General features: G+C 38.1%; 1 protein-coding gene across 1 annotated transcript in view; it reads left to right on the top strand.

Moving 5' to 3' along the window:
• Positions 1-20,431, top strand: part of SH2D4B (SH2 domain containing 4B) — a 70,414-nt gene that overhangs the window by 16,032 nt on the left and 33,951 nt on the right. Inside the window, exons 4-5 of the mRNA XM_032191420.1 lie at positions 7,766-7,910; positions 15,564-15,774. Of these exons, the coding sequence (XP_032047311.1) occupies positions 7,766-7,910; positions 15,564-15,774 (356 nt within the window). The remainder of the gene's footprint in view (positions 1-7,765; positions 7,911-15,563; positions 15,775-20,431) is intronic.

The raw sequence follows: 20,431 nt of genomic DNA, 5'->3' as shown, positions 1-20,431 counted from the left end.
TGTCCACAAGCTCACTGTTGTTCTTCTGTTTTAAAGAGATTTTTTCGAAAAGCTGGATGAGCAAATTATGAAACTCTTAGAGATCAACAGCCATATTTTTTTTTCTATTAAGGAATACCGATCTTCTACAATTCTAAAAGAATGCCACCGAATTCTGCTCATAGTCATATTGATGGAAAGGTAATGTCACAGTAGCATCTCTGCCCACTGGTTTATTTAATTTCACTTGGCTTTCCTTGTCCTTCCTCTTTTACTCCTTTTATAAAAGTGCAGTGGACGAAGTACATGAAATATTTACAAGCTCTTATTCCATGAATAAGAGGAAAGGTACCCAGACAGGAAGGTTATACTGCTGGCATCTACCTCCAACTGCAAAAATGGAACTAGAGATGTTGGGAAGAAGAGGAATTAATCAGTCTACTCGTGTATGATTGCAATCATTGAAATCATGAAGAAATGTACCTTTCATAAATGATTCAGGGTGTGGAATGAGATGCAGATCAGTTAGCAAGCCCACTTTAACAGGTTTAAAATATTTAATGCACTGGTAGTCATCCTGTGATGATGACCAGACTGCAGTTAAAGTAGTCTCCAAAACTGGGGAATGAAAAACTGTCTGCTAATGCTTTATCCTTTTGAAGCATTATGACTTGTGAGATTGAAACTCTGTCTGTTCTGCTGATGCGTTTAATTTCTAACTACATTGTATTGCAAAATCTTGTTTTTAAAACACTTTTATGCCTCTTGACCTATCACGAGACTTTAAAGCTGTCTGCACTAGATAAATGATATCTCACATATCAGAGTGAAAGATGACTCCTGTTTCCTTTTCCAATGCTATTGGAAAAATATTGCATTCCTTGGTGTTTCTCAAGCAGAAACGCCTTTAATTTATGATGCTAGAATATAAATGTTGACTGCTCTATTTTTGCAGTTTGAGGACAGCTATTGTTTTATGCACCTATTGCAAAGGACAAATAGGAGAGCCAATTACTGTCATTAATCTTTTTGCAAATTCACAAAGGCTATGAGATCATAAGCACCATTTCCTACTTCTATCAGCTGCTGTCATTAAAAGTCCTGAACAATGTGCAGAGCAAATTAAAGGTATGAGCCTCAGCCAGCCAGGGGAGAATGGTATCCTTCAGCTACCTTTAGAAATAAGAGAGATTCTCTCAGTTCTTTGTGGTCTTCATAAAGCAAGAAAATATTAATAGTGAAGAACTATCTTTATGACAACATCAGATACCTGTCAAATATGATTATATAAGCACAGTTGACAATAAAGCTAGATTGCTTCTTAAAAATTCCATGTGTGTTAATCAAAAGTGGCATATCAATTTTAATGGCATTGTGTTTCTTCATGCAAAAAAAATAAAATATTTAGTGGGAGTTGTAATGACGGTGGTGCTTATAGAGAAATAATCCTTATTCTTTTGATAGGCAACAAGAGAGTAATAGTGTGTGATAATTTCCTGCCACATTTTTTTCCTTTTTTTTTTTGGATTGAAGAAGTTTGTGACCTTTAATTCCTGTTGGGATTGTGGTGAGTGAAGTGAGCTTTTTAAAGGTGTGAATCCAAGAGTTTCTATGTCCTTGCTGTCTTCATTCTCATGAAAGAAGACAGGCTTAGAAACAACCTTCAGAGAAGAAAAAGAGTAATTAGGGCTCCAGGTCAGGAAAGCATCTCTAATAAGGATAGGTTGTACTTAATAGAAAGAACACACTTTGTCCCATTGACTTGAATGAGATTTCAACACATGCCTGAGTTCTTTCCTGTGCCCAAAAGTACTGTGGATCTGATTCTTCAGATAGCTGCTGCCAGGTGTAGGGATTAGGAATACAGTAGAATGTCACCATCAAAATTTACAGTACTGTGGACTTACGACATAGCAATGAGCATTCTGTCCTGATCTGAAAACAGAACCAAACCACTAGTTTCCAAGTAAATATCAAGCACCTGAGTGGGCCTGTTGTTATCTTTAAGTGAAAATAAGCTGTAATTTTGTCTCTGTGCTTTGCTGTGCCAAGAAAACACTGAACTCTCTCCCAAGGACAGCATATTTAGAATCCAAGAATATGACAACAGCTTCTTGCTGGCATTTTGCACCCAACTCATTCCAAAAATCCAATGGGTCCATTCAGTCCCAATTGCAATAATTCTGTAATGCTTCGTTTCGTCCTCTTTTGTGAGACGATGGTTCAGAAATTATTTTCTTTCTTTGTAGTTGCCTCTTTAATAATGCTGTTTAGTTTCTGCTGGGAATCAGATCTTAAGGTTTTCCTATCCTACATGTGAGGAACTGTGATATTAACTTTAAAGAAAAATCTTTTCCCCAGTGACATCAATAATGATTGTGCTGCTGAAGCCACTGTTCTTTTTCTGGATCTCTAGTAAAAACCAGCAAAGCTATGACATTTCCCATGGGCAAATGGGAACATCTGAGCCACTAATGAGGATAGTTTACGTATCAAGAATTCAAGCTGTGAACACTCCCTAAGATGCAGGGATAAACTCCTAGGGGATTGTCACTGGATCTATGGCAAGTTACCCATCTGAGATTTATTAAATGTGCTCCAGCACATTTAATAAATCTCAGATGTCTCCTGATCAGCAACAGTTCTTACCTTTGTTTTGTATCTCAGGTAAATGAGGGCCTTTGCGAACCAGAGTACAATGTTGGCACCAGCTCATATGCGCTATATGTGAATAGTGTGTCCTGGGGCATATTGGTGTCTGAAACATGACTTTACATAAAGCATGGCTGCATTGCTGACATTTATCTCCATGCAAATTCATGCATGGACCGGTGAAGTGATGCAAACTCTGTGTTTGTTTTGAGACAGTGGTAGTAGAGAAAATAAGTTTTTGCAAACACTTTTCTTTCTGAGGCAAGTGAGAGAATTTTCTCAGAAAAAGGCTGTCAGGCAGTTGGACATATTTCTGCTGGTATTCGCTCACAGCTCTGCTGGAAACTGCCAGGTGGGTTTGTGGAGAATGCTGATCTCTGAATTCGGTCCTGCTGTGTCCGTCTTGCTGACAGCAGGCTGTCCTGGAGCCAGGGCCCTGGGTTTTTCAGATTCCCTTATTCAGAGCTGGGAGTCCTAAGGACTCAGGTTTGAAGGCAAGCTGTGCTCTCTGCTCCGTGGCAGGTGGCTTGAATGCCCACCCTGGCTCAAGGCCTACTGCTGAAGGGTTGCAGGACATTCACAGCAGCTCAGATGCAGCAGAGTGGCTTCAGCTCTCAGAAGAGCCAGGGATGCTTCTTGACAGTCTGAAGCATAGAGGGAATCCCAGGCATCCTTTGTTTTGGAGAGGGCTGCTGTAAAAAACACATTGGGTAGGCTCTGCCCTGAGCTGGGTGGCAGTCGTTCAGCTGCCCTGCATCCTGAAGGGCTCCCCAGAGATGCCCTGAGAGCCTGAGCAACCAGAAGCTCAGTTTTCCATCGGAAAACAATGAAGTGATGCGTTCTGTCTTTTCCCCAAGGCATTTAAAAATCTTCCTGCAGCAGAAACTGAATACTGACCTAATCTCTCATCTGCATTGGACTGAAACATTAGAAGCTAACCATGGCTAAGATTAAATATTATTTAGAGTTGGCTGTAGTAGAGCTATCAAACACTGAGAGACACACATTTACAGTAATAAGTAACAAGTTTGTGGTAAATGCTCAAATGCCAGAGGCTAGATAAGATCATTTAGCATGTTCAAATCCTCCAGTGGAGTTAAAGCTGGGGAGGATTACTTTAGCCTATTGAATTGCCAGTATAATTTGTTGCAGCAGGCTGGTATTTCTTGGCAATTTTCAACCATGTACTGAATTGTCACCTTCCTAATTATTCTGGAAGAGCTGGGAGGGTCAGGGCCCACAGTATAATAGTCACTCTCAACTGTCAGGCAGGAGGTGATGTTTGTAGATTATTCTAGCTCTTTTCTTTCAGCTCTGATGGGCAGGATAGGGTTCACAGGGAAAAGCAGATAAACTGGGTGCTGTTGTTTTTCCAGTGGAGTATATGTGGAAAGTTCAATTATTGATCATTTTAAATAATAATGTACACTTGTTATTCCTACTTATCCAAAGGATTAGTTTTCTTTCCTATGTCATGCTAAGAAGTATCATTTCTCCTCACCATTAGGGGTTGCAAAACATACTTACACACGCATTCATGAGCTAATGCGAATAAATATTATTTACAATTTAGATCCCTATAAAAAGGAAAATGATACAAAAACTTTCATGAATTCAGAGTCAAGTGGCAGTGTTGATTTTATTATTATTATTATTATTATTATTATTATTATTATTGCTGTTTCTTTGACTTGAAGATCCTTATTCTCACTAAAAAAAAAGAAAGAAGTACAGCTTTCTTAGGCGCTATTGCTTTTTGTCAAGAACTCAAACAGAATGAATTCTGTTTTTTTAGGTATTCTCATCTTTATATTACAAATTATTCAACAGCAGCTGCATTTAAAAAAAAAAACAACAACTTGTGACAAATCTTGTGTGATTCAGGGAAAATGCTGTAGGATGGTTTGTTTATTTTGGTTTTGTTCTTATTTATTTTGTTTTGTTTTCATATTTAGTTTACTTTCTGGTACTTTCTGGTACATCTGGTGTGAGATGTTGAATAGAAAACATTCTGATAACCCAGAATTACCTCTTTTGGTCTGCCTTCCTGAAAGGACGGCCTATATGTACTGGATCTTTTTTTTTTTTTTTTTTTAAGCACTGAAGCTTGGTGAATAAATATTTTCCTCATAAGAATAAAGAATTGATTGCTTTTTCCAAGAAGGGATTGAGAACATTTACTAGCAACTGAAATATGAAAACCTTAATTCTATGAGGTATATACAAAGAGAGTTTATTTATTTTTATTCTGAAGAAGCTTCTGGGCTTTGAAATCAGTGCTTCCTAGAAGCATTGGCAATTTAAAAATAATGAATTGTCCACTCAACTAATCTTTTTAGGACTCAGGAGATAACAATGGGAGGATAATGTTAGAAACAATCAAAGATTCTAGCATTAAAATATGAAAAATGAACTGAAGAACAATTTCAGGCTTTTCTTTTGCAGAAATAATAACAGCAGCCTATAACATATCATATGTGTTATAAAGCTATTATTGACTACACAGGTACATCACTACTAATACTCAATATTTCAGGTCTTTTGATTTGCTTTAGTAGAATCAAAGAGACATCCTCTGGCATATACTGGTGGCATTCAGCGGAGCCTAATGGAGAAATGTTGATTTATGTTACTTAAGGAAATTGAAAAATCATTGAATTCTAGGGCGTAGAAGGGTGTAGATTTGTATTTGTTCCATTTTCCCACTCTGAAGATGATGTTTGATTGTCACTGCTTAATTGCTTGCTACTTTTCAGTCTTTTTGAATTGTCAATGGACAAACGCATTTAGAGCTGTGTCAGCTGGCTGACTATTCAGAAGTAAACCACCCCTGTGAAACTCAAGGCACCTGTCCTTGTTTATTCACAGTTAGATTTATGTTGTTACTTCCATATTCATGCAAATATAATGTGTCATTCTTCCTTAAACATGCCATTGTGATTCCTGACCAGAACAGCCAAACAGTCTTGATTCCATCCGTTGTATCAGGCTATCATTGAGCTTCCAGGGGTCACAGATATAAACAATATTGTTTGCTTTGAAAAGCGGTCTTCTGAAAAAAATAAAATTGTCTTCGATTAACTCCAGGTTCCCGGTTGACAGCAACATATAACTTTTGCAGAGCTGGAGAGAATTAGGGGTTAAAAAAAGCACAAAACCTTTTATTTCACAATGGTGGGTATAAAATTTCTTGTTTCCCAGGGAGGTATTCCAGACATCAGTTTCACCACTGGAAAAACATGTACGCTTGTCACTCTTATAGGTGTTAAACACCAACATTGTTTGGACATGAATATTACTATATTGAGATCACTTTTCCTAATTGTCTACTGCAGGAGTTAAAATAGGACAGACCAACTTCAAAGGAGTACTTTTCCAATATATTATAAAACAAAATGTATTTACTGGAGTAAAGTGTTAATCCATATATACCTTTACTGAATTAATATAGCTTTTGGAGTAGTTCAGGCCCTGTCAGCCTAAAATGAAGCTGAATTTTTTGTTACAATTCACAAAGTTTGAACTTTCAGGTAAGTAGCATCTTCAAACATTGAACAGAAAGAACCCACATGTGGAAAATAGGTGTCAAGGACACTTTTCGCAGCATTATTGGCAACATCATGAAAGCTCAGTTGTGCATCTTCTGAACGCACAGAGTGTGAGTTCAGAGCATACTAGAAGTCAGTTTTAAGTTCCCTATTAAAAGTCTCTCCACTCATAGTTGTAGTACTTGTTAAAATAGGCAATGGATTGTTAGGGTCATGCTGTGATGAAAACTATGAAGATATCCAACATACCACATTTATTTACAAAATTAGAAAGTATGCCCTTCCAAAAAGTTTGCTGGGCACAAGTGAAGGAAGCTAAATGTGTCCGATTCCCCTTTGAAAGAAGGAACAATCTCATCTGAACACAATTTTCAGAGTTTACATCACACGATGCCTTAATAAAAAAGAAATTACTGGTGCAGAGTCTGTACTTAAGAACTGTTAGCTGAAATACATCAATGAAAGTTGGTGGATTTGAGAAAGTTGTTTTCCAATTTAAAGTAATCCTTTTTTTTTTTTTTTTTTTTTTTTTTCCCCCATTCTTTGTGTTGAATTATTGCTAGTCCTATTGGGTCCTATTGCAATAAAGCATTAAAATCCCACCCAAAAGAAACAAAATTAGGAAAATGCAAAGATCTTATGAAGTTCCACTTCTGTCCTTTAACAAACAAATGTTGTTTAAGGAAGACATATATTTTTTTAACTTATTCATAAGTTTGTTACCCAAAAGGTAGTGTTCCCATTATAAATTTAAAGAGCCCCATTCTTATTGAAATAATTTTGTGCACAGCATGAAGTTCAATTTTGTTGTCTTTAGAGATCAGTTGAACAATGAAATTGGGAAAATTGATAAAAACAAACAAAGAAAAAAACACAGATGTGGATTCCTATTCCTGCACTAACTAAGCAGTTGAGTTATTGATGTATCTGGAAGGGCAGCTGTAGAGGTACTCTGTCACATTTCCATCTCCTTTAAGATCTTTTTGCAAGGGAAATTACGTGTATGTTACTTTTAGTTGATTGGTGTGTTCTGAAGGATCTGGATTTTCTTCCAGAATGTAATGGTCTTGATATTTGGAGAACGTTACTCTCTGTGTTAGTATTGATGACACGCGGTGACAATTGCTAAACGGAGAACATCAGTAAATCAGCTTCTGAATTGTACAGATCCTGTAGAAGATGTACATAGCTCTACAGTGAGAGTGATGCCTACAGTGGGAGTACATGTGGACTGAGAACAAGCACTACTTACGAATTGTAGGAGAACACAGGCTCTGATGCCACGTAATGAAACATGTTTTCCTTATACATTTCAGGTCTTCGGTACTTAGATGTTCCTTATTGCTGTGATATTTGTGCATCTCACAACATAAGGATGTTGTGACACATGTTTTTCTCAGAAATTCCGTAAGAGGTAAAAAGTTTCTATTATGCCTATTTGTGACAGGTGAGAAACCCTAAGTCAAAAGAAATAAGGATTTGTCAAGGTAACATAGCTAATTTGGTAGGAAACAACTGAATCAGTGTCCTAACTTTTGGCACATTCTTCCTCTTTAGCCACCTCTGTTTTACTTCATTTTGCTTAGAAAAGAGAAGAAGAGGAAAGACAAAAGGGTGAAGAACAAATAAGGCAGCAGGAGGAAATCCGAGCAAAAGAGCTGTATCTGAGCCTCAAGCAAGCTCAGCAGCACAGTCAACACAGTGACGATGACCAGGAGTGGGAAGAACAGTGTGAGTAAAATAACCTTCACAGGATTTGTGTATTTCTAAAAGTCTGCTTCTGTTTGCTTTTAGAGTGGAAAGAAGTGTTGTGACAGATCTCTTATACCTAGAGCAATGCAAAATGCTGTATTATTTTGCAGGAGATCACCAACACGCACTTACAAATGACAGTTGCTATGAGTTTACCAATTTCACATTTCTTTCTGAATAAGAATCTATGTCAATGCCTTGGAAAAAAGTGTAACGTACCCATAACAGTGACTGAGATCATTATTTTTTGTCTAATGTAATTTTGGCTTAGTAATAATAATTCTGGACACACTTATTTGAACAGCTTGTCCTCAACTATCTCTGAAGAGGTAAAATCTGTCTTCATCTGTATTTTAATTCCTTCCATATGGTGATGGGGTCAAGCTATGATTTCAGCACTCAAACTCACTTCATTTTGAAGGATTACAGTAAATAACACAGATTGTTGCCCTGGAACAAATCCTTATGATGATGTTCTCAGTATATGGAGATTCTGTTTCTTTTTAGTCACCCTGAAATTCTTTATTGATATCATCATCATGATCTATTTAAAAATATATTAGTGTTTTTTTAAAAACCTGTAAGGAACAGAACAACTATATGACTCTGTTTGTATACAGACTGCAAATAAGGAAAAGTCCACATCCTGGTAATAAGGCATACTTAATAATTATCTAAAGTCTATTGTATAATTGAGTATTTTTGTTAGGGGGAGAATATTTTTGTTTCCCACAGCTAAAGTGATTTGATTACTTTGCAGAAAAAGAAAATGTGATGTTTGGAAAGTTTTAGCTTTATTTAGGGGATATTAGAGTTTAATCAACTAATACTGAAAACAGAGCTTTAGAAAGCTGACAGTATGTGTGTTGCATGAAATACCTCATGAAGTAGGAAAAATATTGCTGTAGTGTAACTTATTTCCTGACAGAAGTAAAAGAAATGTTTCAAAATATGTGATGAGTTTATTTAATGGTTTTACTGCTCACTTCAGGAGTTCCCAAAGAATAGTTTCTGAAATCCTATTACCTGGGATTGATGTAGCAACTAATCATTCTGTACAAAATTAATTAAATTTATATAAGATGTACTGGTGCCATTTCCCAAGGTGGTAGCATGGTATGCCCATTTTTGATCAATTAAACCTCTGTATGGTACCACTGTCAATAAGGAAAATGTAATTGTTCTCTGAAGAATTATCTAAATCCAGGTGTATGTGCTTATTCTGAAAGGAAAAGTGATGCTTTTTATATTTTGAGCATTTAACAGCAGCGTAAGTTAGGTCAAAAATAGTCTTTGAGGTCTTGTCAAATTAGCATCAGCTGGCAACCTAGCATACAGGATGGTATTGTGTACTTTAGGACTTCTTTGATGGTAGATAAGGAAAGAAAATACATTTACAACTATGTTATAAAGAAAAAATCCAGCCGATTTTTATACTGACATTGGCAACAAAATAAAATACTATAAACTTCACTAAAAATAGATATAATTTTCTTACTAGTGTAATTATTTTACTTTTAAAGAGGTAACTCAGGTTTTGAAACTGTTGTTTCGGTTTAGTCAAGGAATGCAGGTTGTGGAAGGACAGACACCAGAAATACAACAGAGAAATTTTAGGAAGAGGCAGAGAGAAAAGGAACAAGCTATGAAATGCTTTGAGCATGATTTCTGTAATGGCAGTCTGTGTCAGTTAGAACACTTTCAACTGCATCGTATGCTGACCGATATCTACAACCAGTATTTTTTCATGTGTAAGCTTTGTTTGGAGCATTCTCTATGCTTTGAAGGACTTCTAAATTATTGGTCCATCCTTTGTCACCCTCAGTCTCTATACTTCACTACTTATATTGATGTGTGGTTGTGGTCAAAAGGATGACTGATTGCAGCTCATGCACTTTTGATACCTAGCGTGGTCAACAATAATAGTGCTGCTGTGGCGAAACAAAAGGTCCGCACCATCTAGCTGGTTGAGTCTTGCAGCCTACTATAAATTCTGCGCTGTCAGAGTTTATGCTGTTATCAAGAATTGATTTAGCATTAAACTAACTGCAGACTAATGACTAGTGTGTATCATGTCCTTGTTTATCCTCTTATGCTTATCTCAGTGTCTCAGTTTATCCCAGTTGGTTTGAGGGCTTAGAACTGCCTTCCATTAGCAGATGGCTGTGACAGTTTAAGATATGAAGATGCAGTATTTAGTGCCTTAGCTGAAACCAGTTCCTGCACTGGTTTAGAGTCTGCCATCAGTCTGCACTGAGCTTCCTGAGGAATGTTCGCATCTTTTGTTTCTCTAACTTTGCTTAAAAAACAGAACCTCCAGCAGACAGGTAACAACAAATATAAACATCTTAAACTGCTGAGGAATGAGCTAGTATCTCAGGTTCACCACACTTTTCACTTTTAAATTCAGTTCCAGGGATATTTTTCCCCTTTCTGTGTCAATCCTTTCATTTTGTCTTCATAAATTCCTTTGAGACACTGAGAGGCAATTTAGTCGAGATAGGCAAAGCTGTCCATTTGTCATCTTTTCTAAGCAATAAATAAATGCAGGAATACATAAGAGAGGTCTAAGCGGATGTAATATTAACATCTTTTGTCTCCTAAACACCTGCGATAGACCATATTGCCCATTAGGAACAAGGCCAGGCTCCTTTGAGTCTTATCTCCTTGAAGTCAGCCCTTCATATTCAACAGTGCTGGGGTCAGTACTGAAGAGGAGCAGCCATGCTAGAGAAGCTATTGTGGAGAGCAAATGTTGCAATGATATTGATGACACTACTAATTTATTTAGTAGATGCAATTTAGAATGTGATGAGGATTCATCTCTCCTCATCACATTATCCTTCAGCTGTTTATTGCCAAGGCAATAAGCAAAGTGTTGCTAATATTAGTTTCTGTTGTTCTGTTCAGTTTGCTTCTGCAGTTTGCCTGATTGTGCCAAATAACAATAAAAGCCCATAGAACTACTGTGTTAATTGAAATACATAATTTCAGTGCTTTTTAATATACTAAATGACAAGCGTGGAATAACTTGAGAAAGTGCTACAAGGAAATAATGGTGGCGTAGGAACAATTACACACTGATTTCATGAAGTAGATATATGTTGGGGTGTTTTAGAGGGCAGTTGCAAGTTAATATATGGAGGAAGTATATAGGTTGACAAATGAGGAGATGAATAGTAGAAAAGGCTGATTCAAAAAATCCTCTGTTCAAAGCTCCTATTCTGTGAAACTGAGAAGTGAGAACTAAGGCTAAACTTGGATGGAGTCATGTATATATTCTGATTTAGTTTTGAACCTTTCTCAGGCTGTTCCATTTTGTGTGTTTCTAGAGTATTCAATAAATAATACCTGAAGCCAGAGTCTCTGAGTGTGACTCTCTATTGTATGACTGCGTGACAGTAGAAAAGGGATTTATAAAACATTATAGGAAAACTTGTAGCATAAGTATTCATCTGATTGAATAGTTCAAAAGGCATACTGTTAGTATACTCCCAACCTCCTGCAAACTGTAACAAGCAATGAATTGCTCGGATACTGTCTGACCAGCTGCGCTCACTTCCAGACAGACATTATGCCAGTAAAAATGCAAACATGATTGAGTGACTTGCTCTATTCTTATACCTTTTCTGAAGCACCCATTTTTGGTCTTGGAAACAGGATACCAGTCTGACCTTTTATGGCCATCATTACGTTTTTCTACAAACTATTCTTATGAACTTTTTTTGGTCTGAGTTTTAAAGGAATTTATGTTCTTTTGGTACTTGCCTTCCACAGAAATTCTAGTGAGTTTACTGGCAGGAGCATTTGATGCAATACTGAATTTTAAAGTGAATAGTTCACTGTTCAGCTGTACAGTTAAGTAAGCAAGTACTCAACCTTAAGTATTTGCTCTTTGAACTTCAGTAGGTCTCAGAGTGCATTGTTGAATAGGGATGGAATTATTCACATGCTTTTAGATAAAGATTGCTGAACTGGAACCACATTAGAGAATATTTGTGGGAATTTTTTTTCAATTAAGAAGCAGAAAAATACCATGTGATTTGTATGTGCACTCAGAAAATCTGAAAGTTGAATTTTATTTTTAAGTAGTCATTTCTAATTACTCATAAAAAAGCTTTCAAGAATTATTAATGAAGGTAAAATTAAACCAAATGTTTTAAAAAAGGATACACATTCATGGCCATTTTTTTTCCTTTTGCATAGCTCTGACTGTAATTCACACCCCTTCAAAATCACAAAATATTAGAGAAAATGGAGAGTGCCTAGTCTTTCACTAACGATGTGATTCAAGTTCAGCCCCAGCACAGGAGAAATTAATCTTCATCTCTATCAAATGATTTGGTATTAGAACCTTGCCAGGATTTTAAATAGGGATTTCCAAATCCTAACTGAAAATATAAAAGGTGTTGCATTTTCACTCGAAAGATCATTTAGATTAGCACAGAGAAATTATAGGTTTTCATAAAGTGCTCAAGCAAACTCAAATTAAGACCTGTAAGATCATGAGAGCTATTGCATGCACAAGCCTTGCGGTTTCTTCCGTGTTGTTAGAGTATGTTCACACTGCAGATCATGTAGAAGCATCCAAACCAGCTCTAAGCTAGTTATTTCTAGTAATGATAACAATGTAATCATGCCAGAGGTCTCTGTCTTTTTATCAGTTTTCTGGGAGGGTTCATTAACACATTTTTTAGCCTACTGCAACTATGATCATATCGGTATCTAGCAGATATAAACAGGTCAGCATTTCTACACAAGATAGTGCCATCACACAAGAAATGGGCTGAATTGTACCTGAGCTGAAGGAGGATGTACCTCTTCTTGGTATGACCAACTTCCAAAAAGAAAACTGGTAGTGGAGATGGACTCAGGGGACCTGGCTGACCTATGGATTTCTTGTGCAAGCTTGACAAATCAAATTCCTAATTTCCCAGACTTGACTGTCTTGGCATTATTCTGTAATATAAAAAGAAGAGGAATATAATATAAATTGTGTGTGTGTGTGTATATTTGTAGTAATTCTTGATGCTAGATAGATGGACCTATAGCAGTGATTCAGAGATTTTTGAGAACAGGAGATATTCAAATATCCAGTCTCCTCACGGATAAAAATGATTATTGACTTTGGTGCTTTGCACAGGGGTCATGCCAAAAATAAATTTACTGTAAAAGTGTCTTCTGACAGCCAGTCAATAATTTTAAAAATGGATTAAGAGACCCTATGCATCCCTATGGACCACGATGTTCCGACACTTCAGCTGGAAAACGTTAGTAAAAATTCTTCCTCATGTGAAAGAGATGCTTACATTATGTATGCATGTATACATATATATGTGTGTGTATAAGAATACGTTTATACATAGATATCTGATGTGCAGCTTTCTCTATCCCTGTATATATATATATATGTATAGGTACATATGCATATACATTTACATACATACATAAAAATATGCAGACATCTATATGTGTAGGGATAGAGAACATCGCATGTCAGATATCCTTTCAAAATTTTTTCTGGATGTTAGTATTTAACAGTTGCAAACTGTTAGCTCTTCCCATTATTTTGAGATAAGAAATATTAAAATTTGTTACTGGTTGGGAAAATTTACTCCAGGTTACAGGCTTCTGATGGTTTAGATTCTTTAGGCAGTGAAAAGACAGAAGAAATGTCTACTGAAAAAAGTATCTATTGCTGAGGAAACTGGGGCATGAAGACACCATGCCTTTTTCCTTACTAATCAGCCTGTACATCAGTAGAAAAGAATCCCCAAAAGTTCCAGGCAGTCTGCCCTCGATCTGTATACTGCAATTGTAACAAACAATGACTGGTTTCTAAATGTCTCACCATGCAGCATTGTACTCATCTTCCTTGCTGTCTCTCACATTATTGCAGACACAAAGTCCATGTTTAAAGCAGTCATTACTCAGTGGCTCTACAAAGGATAAATCACAGAAATGTTGTACCTAGTACGCTTGACCTATTGAAGTAGCATATTTAGATAAGATTATGTACCCTTAAAAATAATGACCTGGAAGATAAATAGTGAAACCTATTACTCAGATTTCTGTACAGTATGGCTGTTTGTTACTACATTTGGCTAAAAGTGCAGGGTGTGTAGTTAAGTGAAACTGAAATTCTGCCAGTTGTGTACATAGAAAACGTCTATGACTCATTTATTATGCTCTCTTGATTAGTTTTTAGCCCTGTATAACTTTCTACTTATAATAAGATTATATAGCTAAACTTTAAGGTCTCCTCTTAATCCTTCATATACCCAGAGGGTTTTATTTTGTTTTATTTTCTATTAAGCACTTTTATTTCTTGATTCCATTAAACCTTTTCATAATTCAGACAGATCCATTTGTACTTGTGCTTGCTTTAATTCAGGAATGTAAACCAGAGGCGTGCAGACAACCTAATGAAATGCATCTGTCTGGTATTATATCATGTATTCCTGGTCACAGGTACAATCACAGTAAAGTAAGAAATAGCATGTGCACTTTATGAATTGGGTATGATCTAAGCCAGGATAGTCATGGCAGGATTGATAATTGCTACTGGAGGCAATAGCTTGCTACTTTAATATTTGCTTCACTGCATGTTAAAGATTTGTTTTGCACTGGAATAATTTGCCTGCCTGAAGTTATTTGTGTCTCAAAAAATCATCAAAATGGAGCTTGAGGCACCAGGAAAGAGCTGATAGATGACAAATATTTGCAGTATGATTCTTGGTACATTTAAGTCACACCATTTTGACAACAGGATTGTTAGTACACTATTTTTAAAATAAAGAAGCATTAGTGATAGATGTCTGACCTGCAATGGCCAGAGTTGCAGTTCCATCATTTCACTTTATGGAAATTAGTTTGATTTACTTATGTATCCCTGGTCGGTGCCATTGACAGGTGTGTATTAAATCTGCCAGAACAGATTCTGTTTTTTTATATCCAATCTCAGAGACTGAAGTGGGAGACAATCCCATCCTTAGCATCAGCGTGCCCTTTACAGTGGCTATTTATTTCTCTGTTGTTACTGCAGCCATTTTTAGACTGGAGTTTTCAAGACGGAGACTTCTATGATTTTAAATAATTTAATGCAGATAGCATCTGCCTTCAGAAAGAAAGCAGCATTAACAACAAAAAGTGCAACCTAAATGTTAGGTAATTGTGTGTTTTTGAAGAACCTCCTGCAATTCAAGTTATGTGCATAGCTGCAATGAATTCTGTTAAGCACAGACTTAAAAATCAAGTAATAGGTAATATTCTCTGTTGAAATGTAAAACTTGATGTACCACCAGTCGAAAAGATGTCCTGCAGCAAAATTTCTCTTATTGCACCCAACGCAAGTGTCAGATGTAATCGTAACGTGGAGGCTCAGTTGTTGCCTGCAGTGATCAGGTCATTGGTAGCTCAAGTCTGGCATCCTTCTTCTAGTGGTGGGCCTGTATTTGAAGCATCAGGAAGGTTATTCCATTATCTCTTTGATACTGCATTATAATTGGAATGTTCTTAAAACCAGGGAGTGTGAAGAATAAATGTAGTAGGTTGTTTAATAAGGAAAAGGGTATATGGCTGTTAGTATTTCTAAAGTCTCTCCTTCCAACCCTTCCCATTCATTCCACCCAGTGCGTCGCTCCAAAGCCGCAGATGAGGAAAGGAGCCACAAAGCACGCAGGGCACGGGATGAATACCGACGGCAATCCTTGCGATCCATCCAGAAGGGAATAGTGGCTGGTCTGAGTAATTTGTTCCAGGGAACAAGCCTGAATAATGAACAGGAGACAAACCTGAACTGCAACAGTGCAAGTCCTTTGCTGTCTCTCTCTGCAGCATCCAGGTTAGTTTGTACAAGAGTGATTTTGAAATACAGTTTCTGTTAAACTGCTCCCTCTTCAATCCCCACCATTTCAACGAGCTCTTCAGTTTTTAGATATTCTCACAGTCTTGCTGTTTCACAAAGACCACAACAAGAATATTTTGTAAAAAAGTGGAAACAGACTGCACACTTAATGTAAACTAAATGCCATTTCTTTTTCAGACAATTTTTTTTTTTAAGAGTCCACACAGACAGCAATGGGTCCTTCAGAAGTTAGTATTAGATCGGTATGCAAGGTTGCGATGTGGAGAAAGGCAAATGGACAAATTCTTAGGCAAGTCTTAAACCTCAGGCCTAAAACTGCCCGCCACTTCATGGATCTTTGGAACATTTTACAAAGAGCTGTCATGCTCCCAAGTTTCAGGGGATTTAAGTTTTCTTTAGGCAAAATCAAGTGTCTATATTTTCTTTTCTGTTTATTAATGTTTCATCTGGCTATTTGTGAAATGCCATGAATTGTGGAAGAGGAAAAAGACACAAACTGGCAGATGGGTGCTAGAAAGTCACTGTTTTCCTGGTTATAACTTATACCATTAATTTGGCTTCATGTGGTGATAACGACAATGTGAACACTGTCAGGATGTTTTAGCATTAAATGCTAAAATAATCCCAACAACAAATATCCAAACTCATAAAGGAAAGAGTGACATTAAATCAAGTTTTTCTTTACCAGTTACCACCAGAGAGAATGAATCCCTTCTCATTTGGAAATCTGTTCTGTTCTGACAAATAAGTTCTTTGCTGTATTGTGTTGAAACACAGAATTTCCGATAATAGCAGCCAAAACTCCCAGTTTGAGAAGGAATCAAAATTTCACTGTCTGAAAGAGAACAGGATATCTAATATTACCATCAAATCAACTTGTCAAAGGAATGCTCTAGTTATTTTTCCAAACTACTTAAATAAAAGTTTTCTTTGAAATGGAGTAATATAAACACTAGTAAAATGGGATTTTTTTTTTAAGTCTATCTTTTAACCAGAAGTGCAGAGCTTCTGAAGTGAGGTTACTTACAATAGAATTTTTGAAAATGGGTTTGAAAAAAAAAATCTGGAGAATGTTCTGATCATTATCCAGTTCGTGTTCAATATTGTTTATCTATTATAACCTATGCTTTAAACATGTGCTGTGATACTGCATACAAATAAATTCATATAATTCACGTTCTCACACCTATTGCAAGTGTGATGAAGCCTATATCAAACAATTCCAATATGTAAATGTTTTCAATGTGAGCGTAAATATGCTACATTTGCAAATATTGGCTGTTGGGACTCTGGAGTTCAGGTTGATGGTTGGACTTGATGATCTTGAAGATAACTTCCAACCTAGATGATTCTATGATTTTATTCTAAGAGAAAGTGGGTATCTAAAATTTTCCTTTGCCAGTAGCCTGGGAAGTCAAGGAGGAGATGTTGCTATTTACCACTGGTGTGAGGCAGACATTTAGCCTCTAGGGAATGCAGGTTCAGGGCTATATCTCTAGTTTTTCAGTGTGAAGCATAGTTCCTGTAATTTTTACCTTGTCCTGCATTTTCTTTTAAAAGTCACTTCAAAATAATATTATTTTATTTTTGCTTGAGTTCTCAATTTCTTGTGATTTTTTTATGTAGTTCAGAAATATTTCATTCAATTTCTTCCTACTCTCTCTTGTTCTTTTGAGTGTTCTCTTCACAATGGTTCTCTATTTGGCCTGCTCACTCACTTTTTAAAAATCATTATTTATTTATTTATTTATATAGATATATTTTTCATTTTAGTTTAGTTTAGTTTAGTTTTGTGGCTGTATTTCTCTCTTCTTGTCTGACTGGACGTGCTTGACCACAGCAGCAGCATAGAAAATGATGGATGATAATTTTGATATTTGGTCTAGGGCAGAAAAAATGATCAGTTTGATAGGTCTTTCCAAATTAAACAGAATAATAGAGTGTCGTGGTTTAACCCGGCTGGCAGCTAAACACCACGCAGCCGTTCGCTCACCCTCCCCCCTCCCTCTCTGGGACGGGGGAGAGAAATGGAAAGTGAAGCCCGTGAGTTGAGATAAAGACAGTTTAATAAGACAGGAAAATAATAATAATAATAATAATAATGATGATACAATGGTGATAATACGAAAGTAATAATAGTATGTACAAACAAGTGATGCACAATGCAATTGCTCACCACCCGCTGACCGATGCCCAGCCTAACCTCGAGCAGTCCGGCCTCCTCCCCCCGGCTAGCCACCCCTATATATTGTTTAGCATGACGTCAGATGGTATGGAATACCCCTTTGGCTAGTTTGGGTCACCTGTCCTGGGTCTGTCCCCTCCCAGCTCTTACTGCACCCCCCAGCCTGCCCGTTGGCAGGACAGAGCAAAGGCTGAGATGTCCTTGGCTTAGTGTAAGCACTGCTCTGCAACAATTAAAGCATCGGGGTGTTATCAGCACTCTTCTCATTCTAAGCCAAAACACAGCATTCCACCAGCTACTAGGAAGAAAATTAATTCTGTGCTAACTGAAACCAGGACATCTATCCACCCCTTATTCCATACCATTTATGTCATGCTCAGGTTACACTCTTTTCCATACATTCTAATTAGTCACCTATAGTAATCATGGTAGTGATAATATACAGTATAATATACTATTTAACATGGTGCAATTCAGTTCATGGGCTATTCTCACCCAGTATTAAATCTCCTTGAGGTACACACCGGACCTCTCCGTTCTTTTGCATTACCCACCAAGTATATCCAGGTCCCTGAGCGAAAACAATTCCACGAATAGGTTTGCCTTTTCCTGAGGCAGGAGTAGCCCAGACTGTTTTACCCAGCATATTTTTTACATGCACTACAGGAACTTTATCCCCATCTACAGTACGTAACAGGTTTGATTGGGCAGGTCCAGCTCGGTTGGTAGATCCCCTAGTATTGACTAACCAGGTGGCCTTTGCCAAATGCGTATCCCAGTTTTTGAACGTCCCAGCGCCCATTGCTTTCAAGGTAGTCTTTAACAGGCCATTGTATCGTTCAACTTTCCCGGAGGCTGGTGCATGATAGGGGATGTGATATACCCATTCAATACCATGTTCTTTGGCCCAAGTGTCTATAAGGTTGTTTCGGAAGTGAGTCCCATTGTCTGATTCTATTCTTTCTGGGGTGCCATGTCGCCATAGGACTTGCTTTTCAAGGCCCAGGATGGTGTTCCGGGCGGTAGCATGAGGCACAGGATATGTTTCCAGCCATCCGGTGGTTGCTTCCACCATTGTAAGTACGTGGCGCTTGCCATTGCGAGTTTGAGGGAGTGTGATGTAATCAATCTGCCAGGCCTCTCCATATTTATATTTCAGCCATCGTCCTCCATACCAAAGAGGCTTTGACCGTTTGGCTTGCTTGATTGCAGCACATGTTTCACAGTCATGAATAACCTGTGCTATAGCGTCCATGGTCAAGTCCACCCCTCGATCACGAGCCCATCTGTATGTTGCATCTCTACCTTGATGGCCTGAGGTGTCATGGGCCCATCGGGCTATAAATAATTCACCTTTATGCTGCCAATCCAGGTCCACCTGAGCTACTTCAATCTTAGCAGCCTGATCCACCTGCTGGTTGTTTTGATGTTCTTCAGTAGCCCGATTCTTGGGCACATGAGCATCTACGTGGCGTACTTTCACAGCCAGGTTCTCTACCCGAGCAGCAATATCTTGCCACAATGCAGCAGCCCAGATAGGTTTGCCCCTACGCTGCCAGTTGTTTTGCTTCCATTGCTGTAACCATCCCCACAGGGCATTTGCTACCATCCATGAATCGGTGTAGAGATAGAGAACTGGCCATTTTTCTCGTTCAGCAATGTCTAAAGCCAGCTGAATGGCTTTCACTTCTGCAAACTGACTCGATTCACCTTCTCCCTCAGCAGCTTCTGCAACTCGTCGCGTAGGACTCCATACAGCAGCCTTCCATCTCCGATGCTTCCCTACAATACGACAGGACCCATCAGTGAACAGGGCATATTTCTTTTCATTCTCTGGCAACTGGTTGTACAGTGGGGCTTCTTCAGCACGACCCACCTCCTCCTCTGATGATATCCCAAAGTATTTGCCTTCTGGCCAGTCCATGATCACTTCCAGTATTCCTGGGCGACTGGGGTTTCCTATTCGAGCCCGCTGAGTAATCAGTGCAACCCACTTGCTCCATGTAGCATCAGTTGCATGATGCGTAGAGGGGACCCTTCCCTTGAACATCCAGCCTAGTACCGGTAATCGGGGTGCTAGGAGGAGCTGCGCTTCAGTACCGACCACCTCCGAAGCAGATCGAACTCCTTCATATGCTGCCAATATCTCCTTTTCAGTTGGAGTATAGCGGGCCTCAGATCCTCTGTATCCCCGACTCCAAAACCCCAGAGGCCGACCTCGAGTTTCCCCAGGTTCTTTCTGCCAGAGGCTCCAGGTGGGGCCGTTCTCCCCGGCTGCAGTGTAGAGCACATTCTTTACATCTGGTCCTGTTCGAACTGGCCCAAGGGCTACTGCATGGACTATTTCCTGCTTGATTTGTTCAAAGGCTTGTCGTTGTTCAGGGCCCCATTCAAACTCATTCTTCTTACGAGTTACTTGGTAGAGTGGGTTTACAATCAGACTGTAAT

Source organism: Aythya fuligula, chromosome 7, assembly GCF_009819795.1.
Source record: "Aythya fuligula isolate bAytFul2 chromosome 7, bAytFul2.pri, whole genome shotgun sequence".
In the NCBI taxonomy this organism is placed as follows: Eukaryota; Metazoa; Chordata; class Aves; order Anseriformes; family Anatidae; genus Aythya; species Aythya fuligula.
Note: the sequence above shows the minus strand (reverse complement) of the source record. Positions and strands in the feature narration are given on the sequence as shown.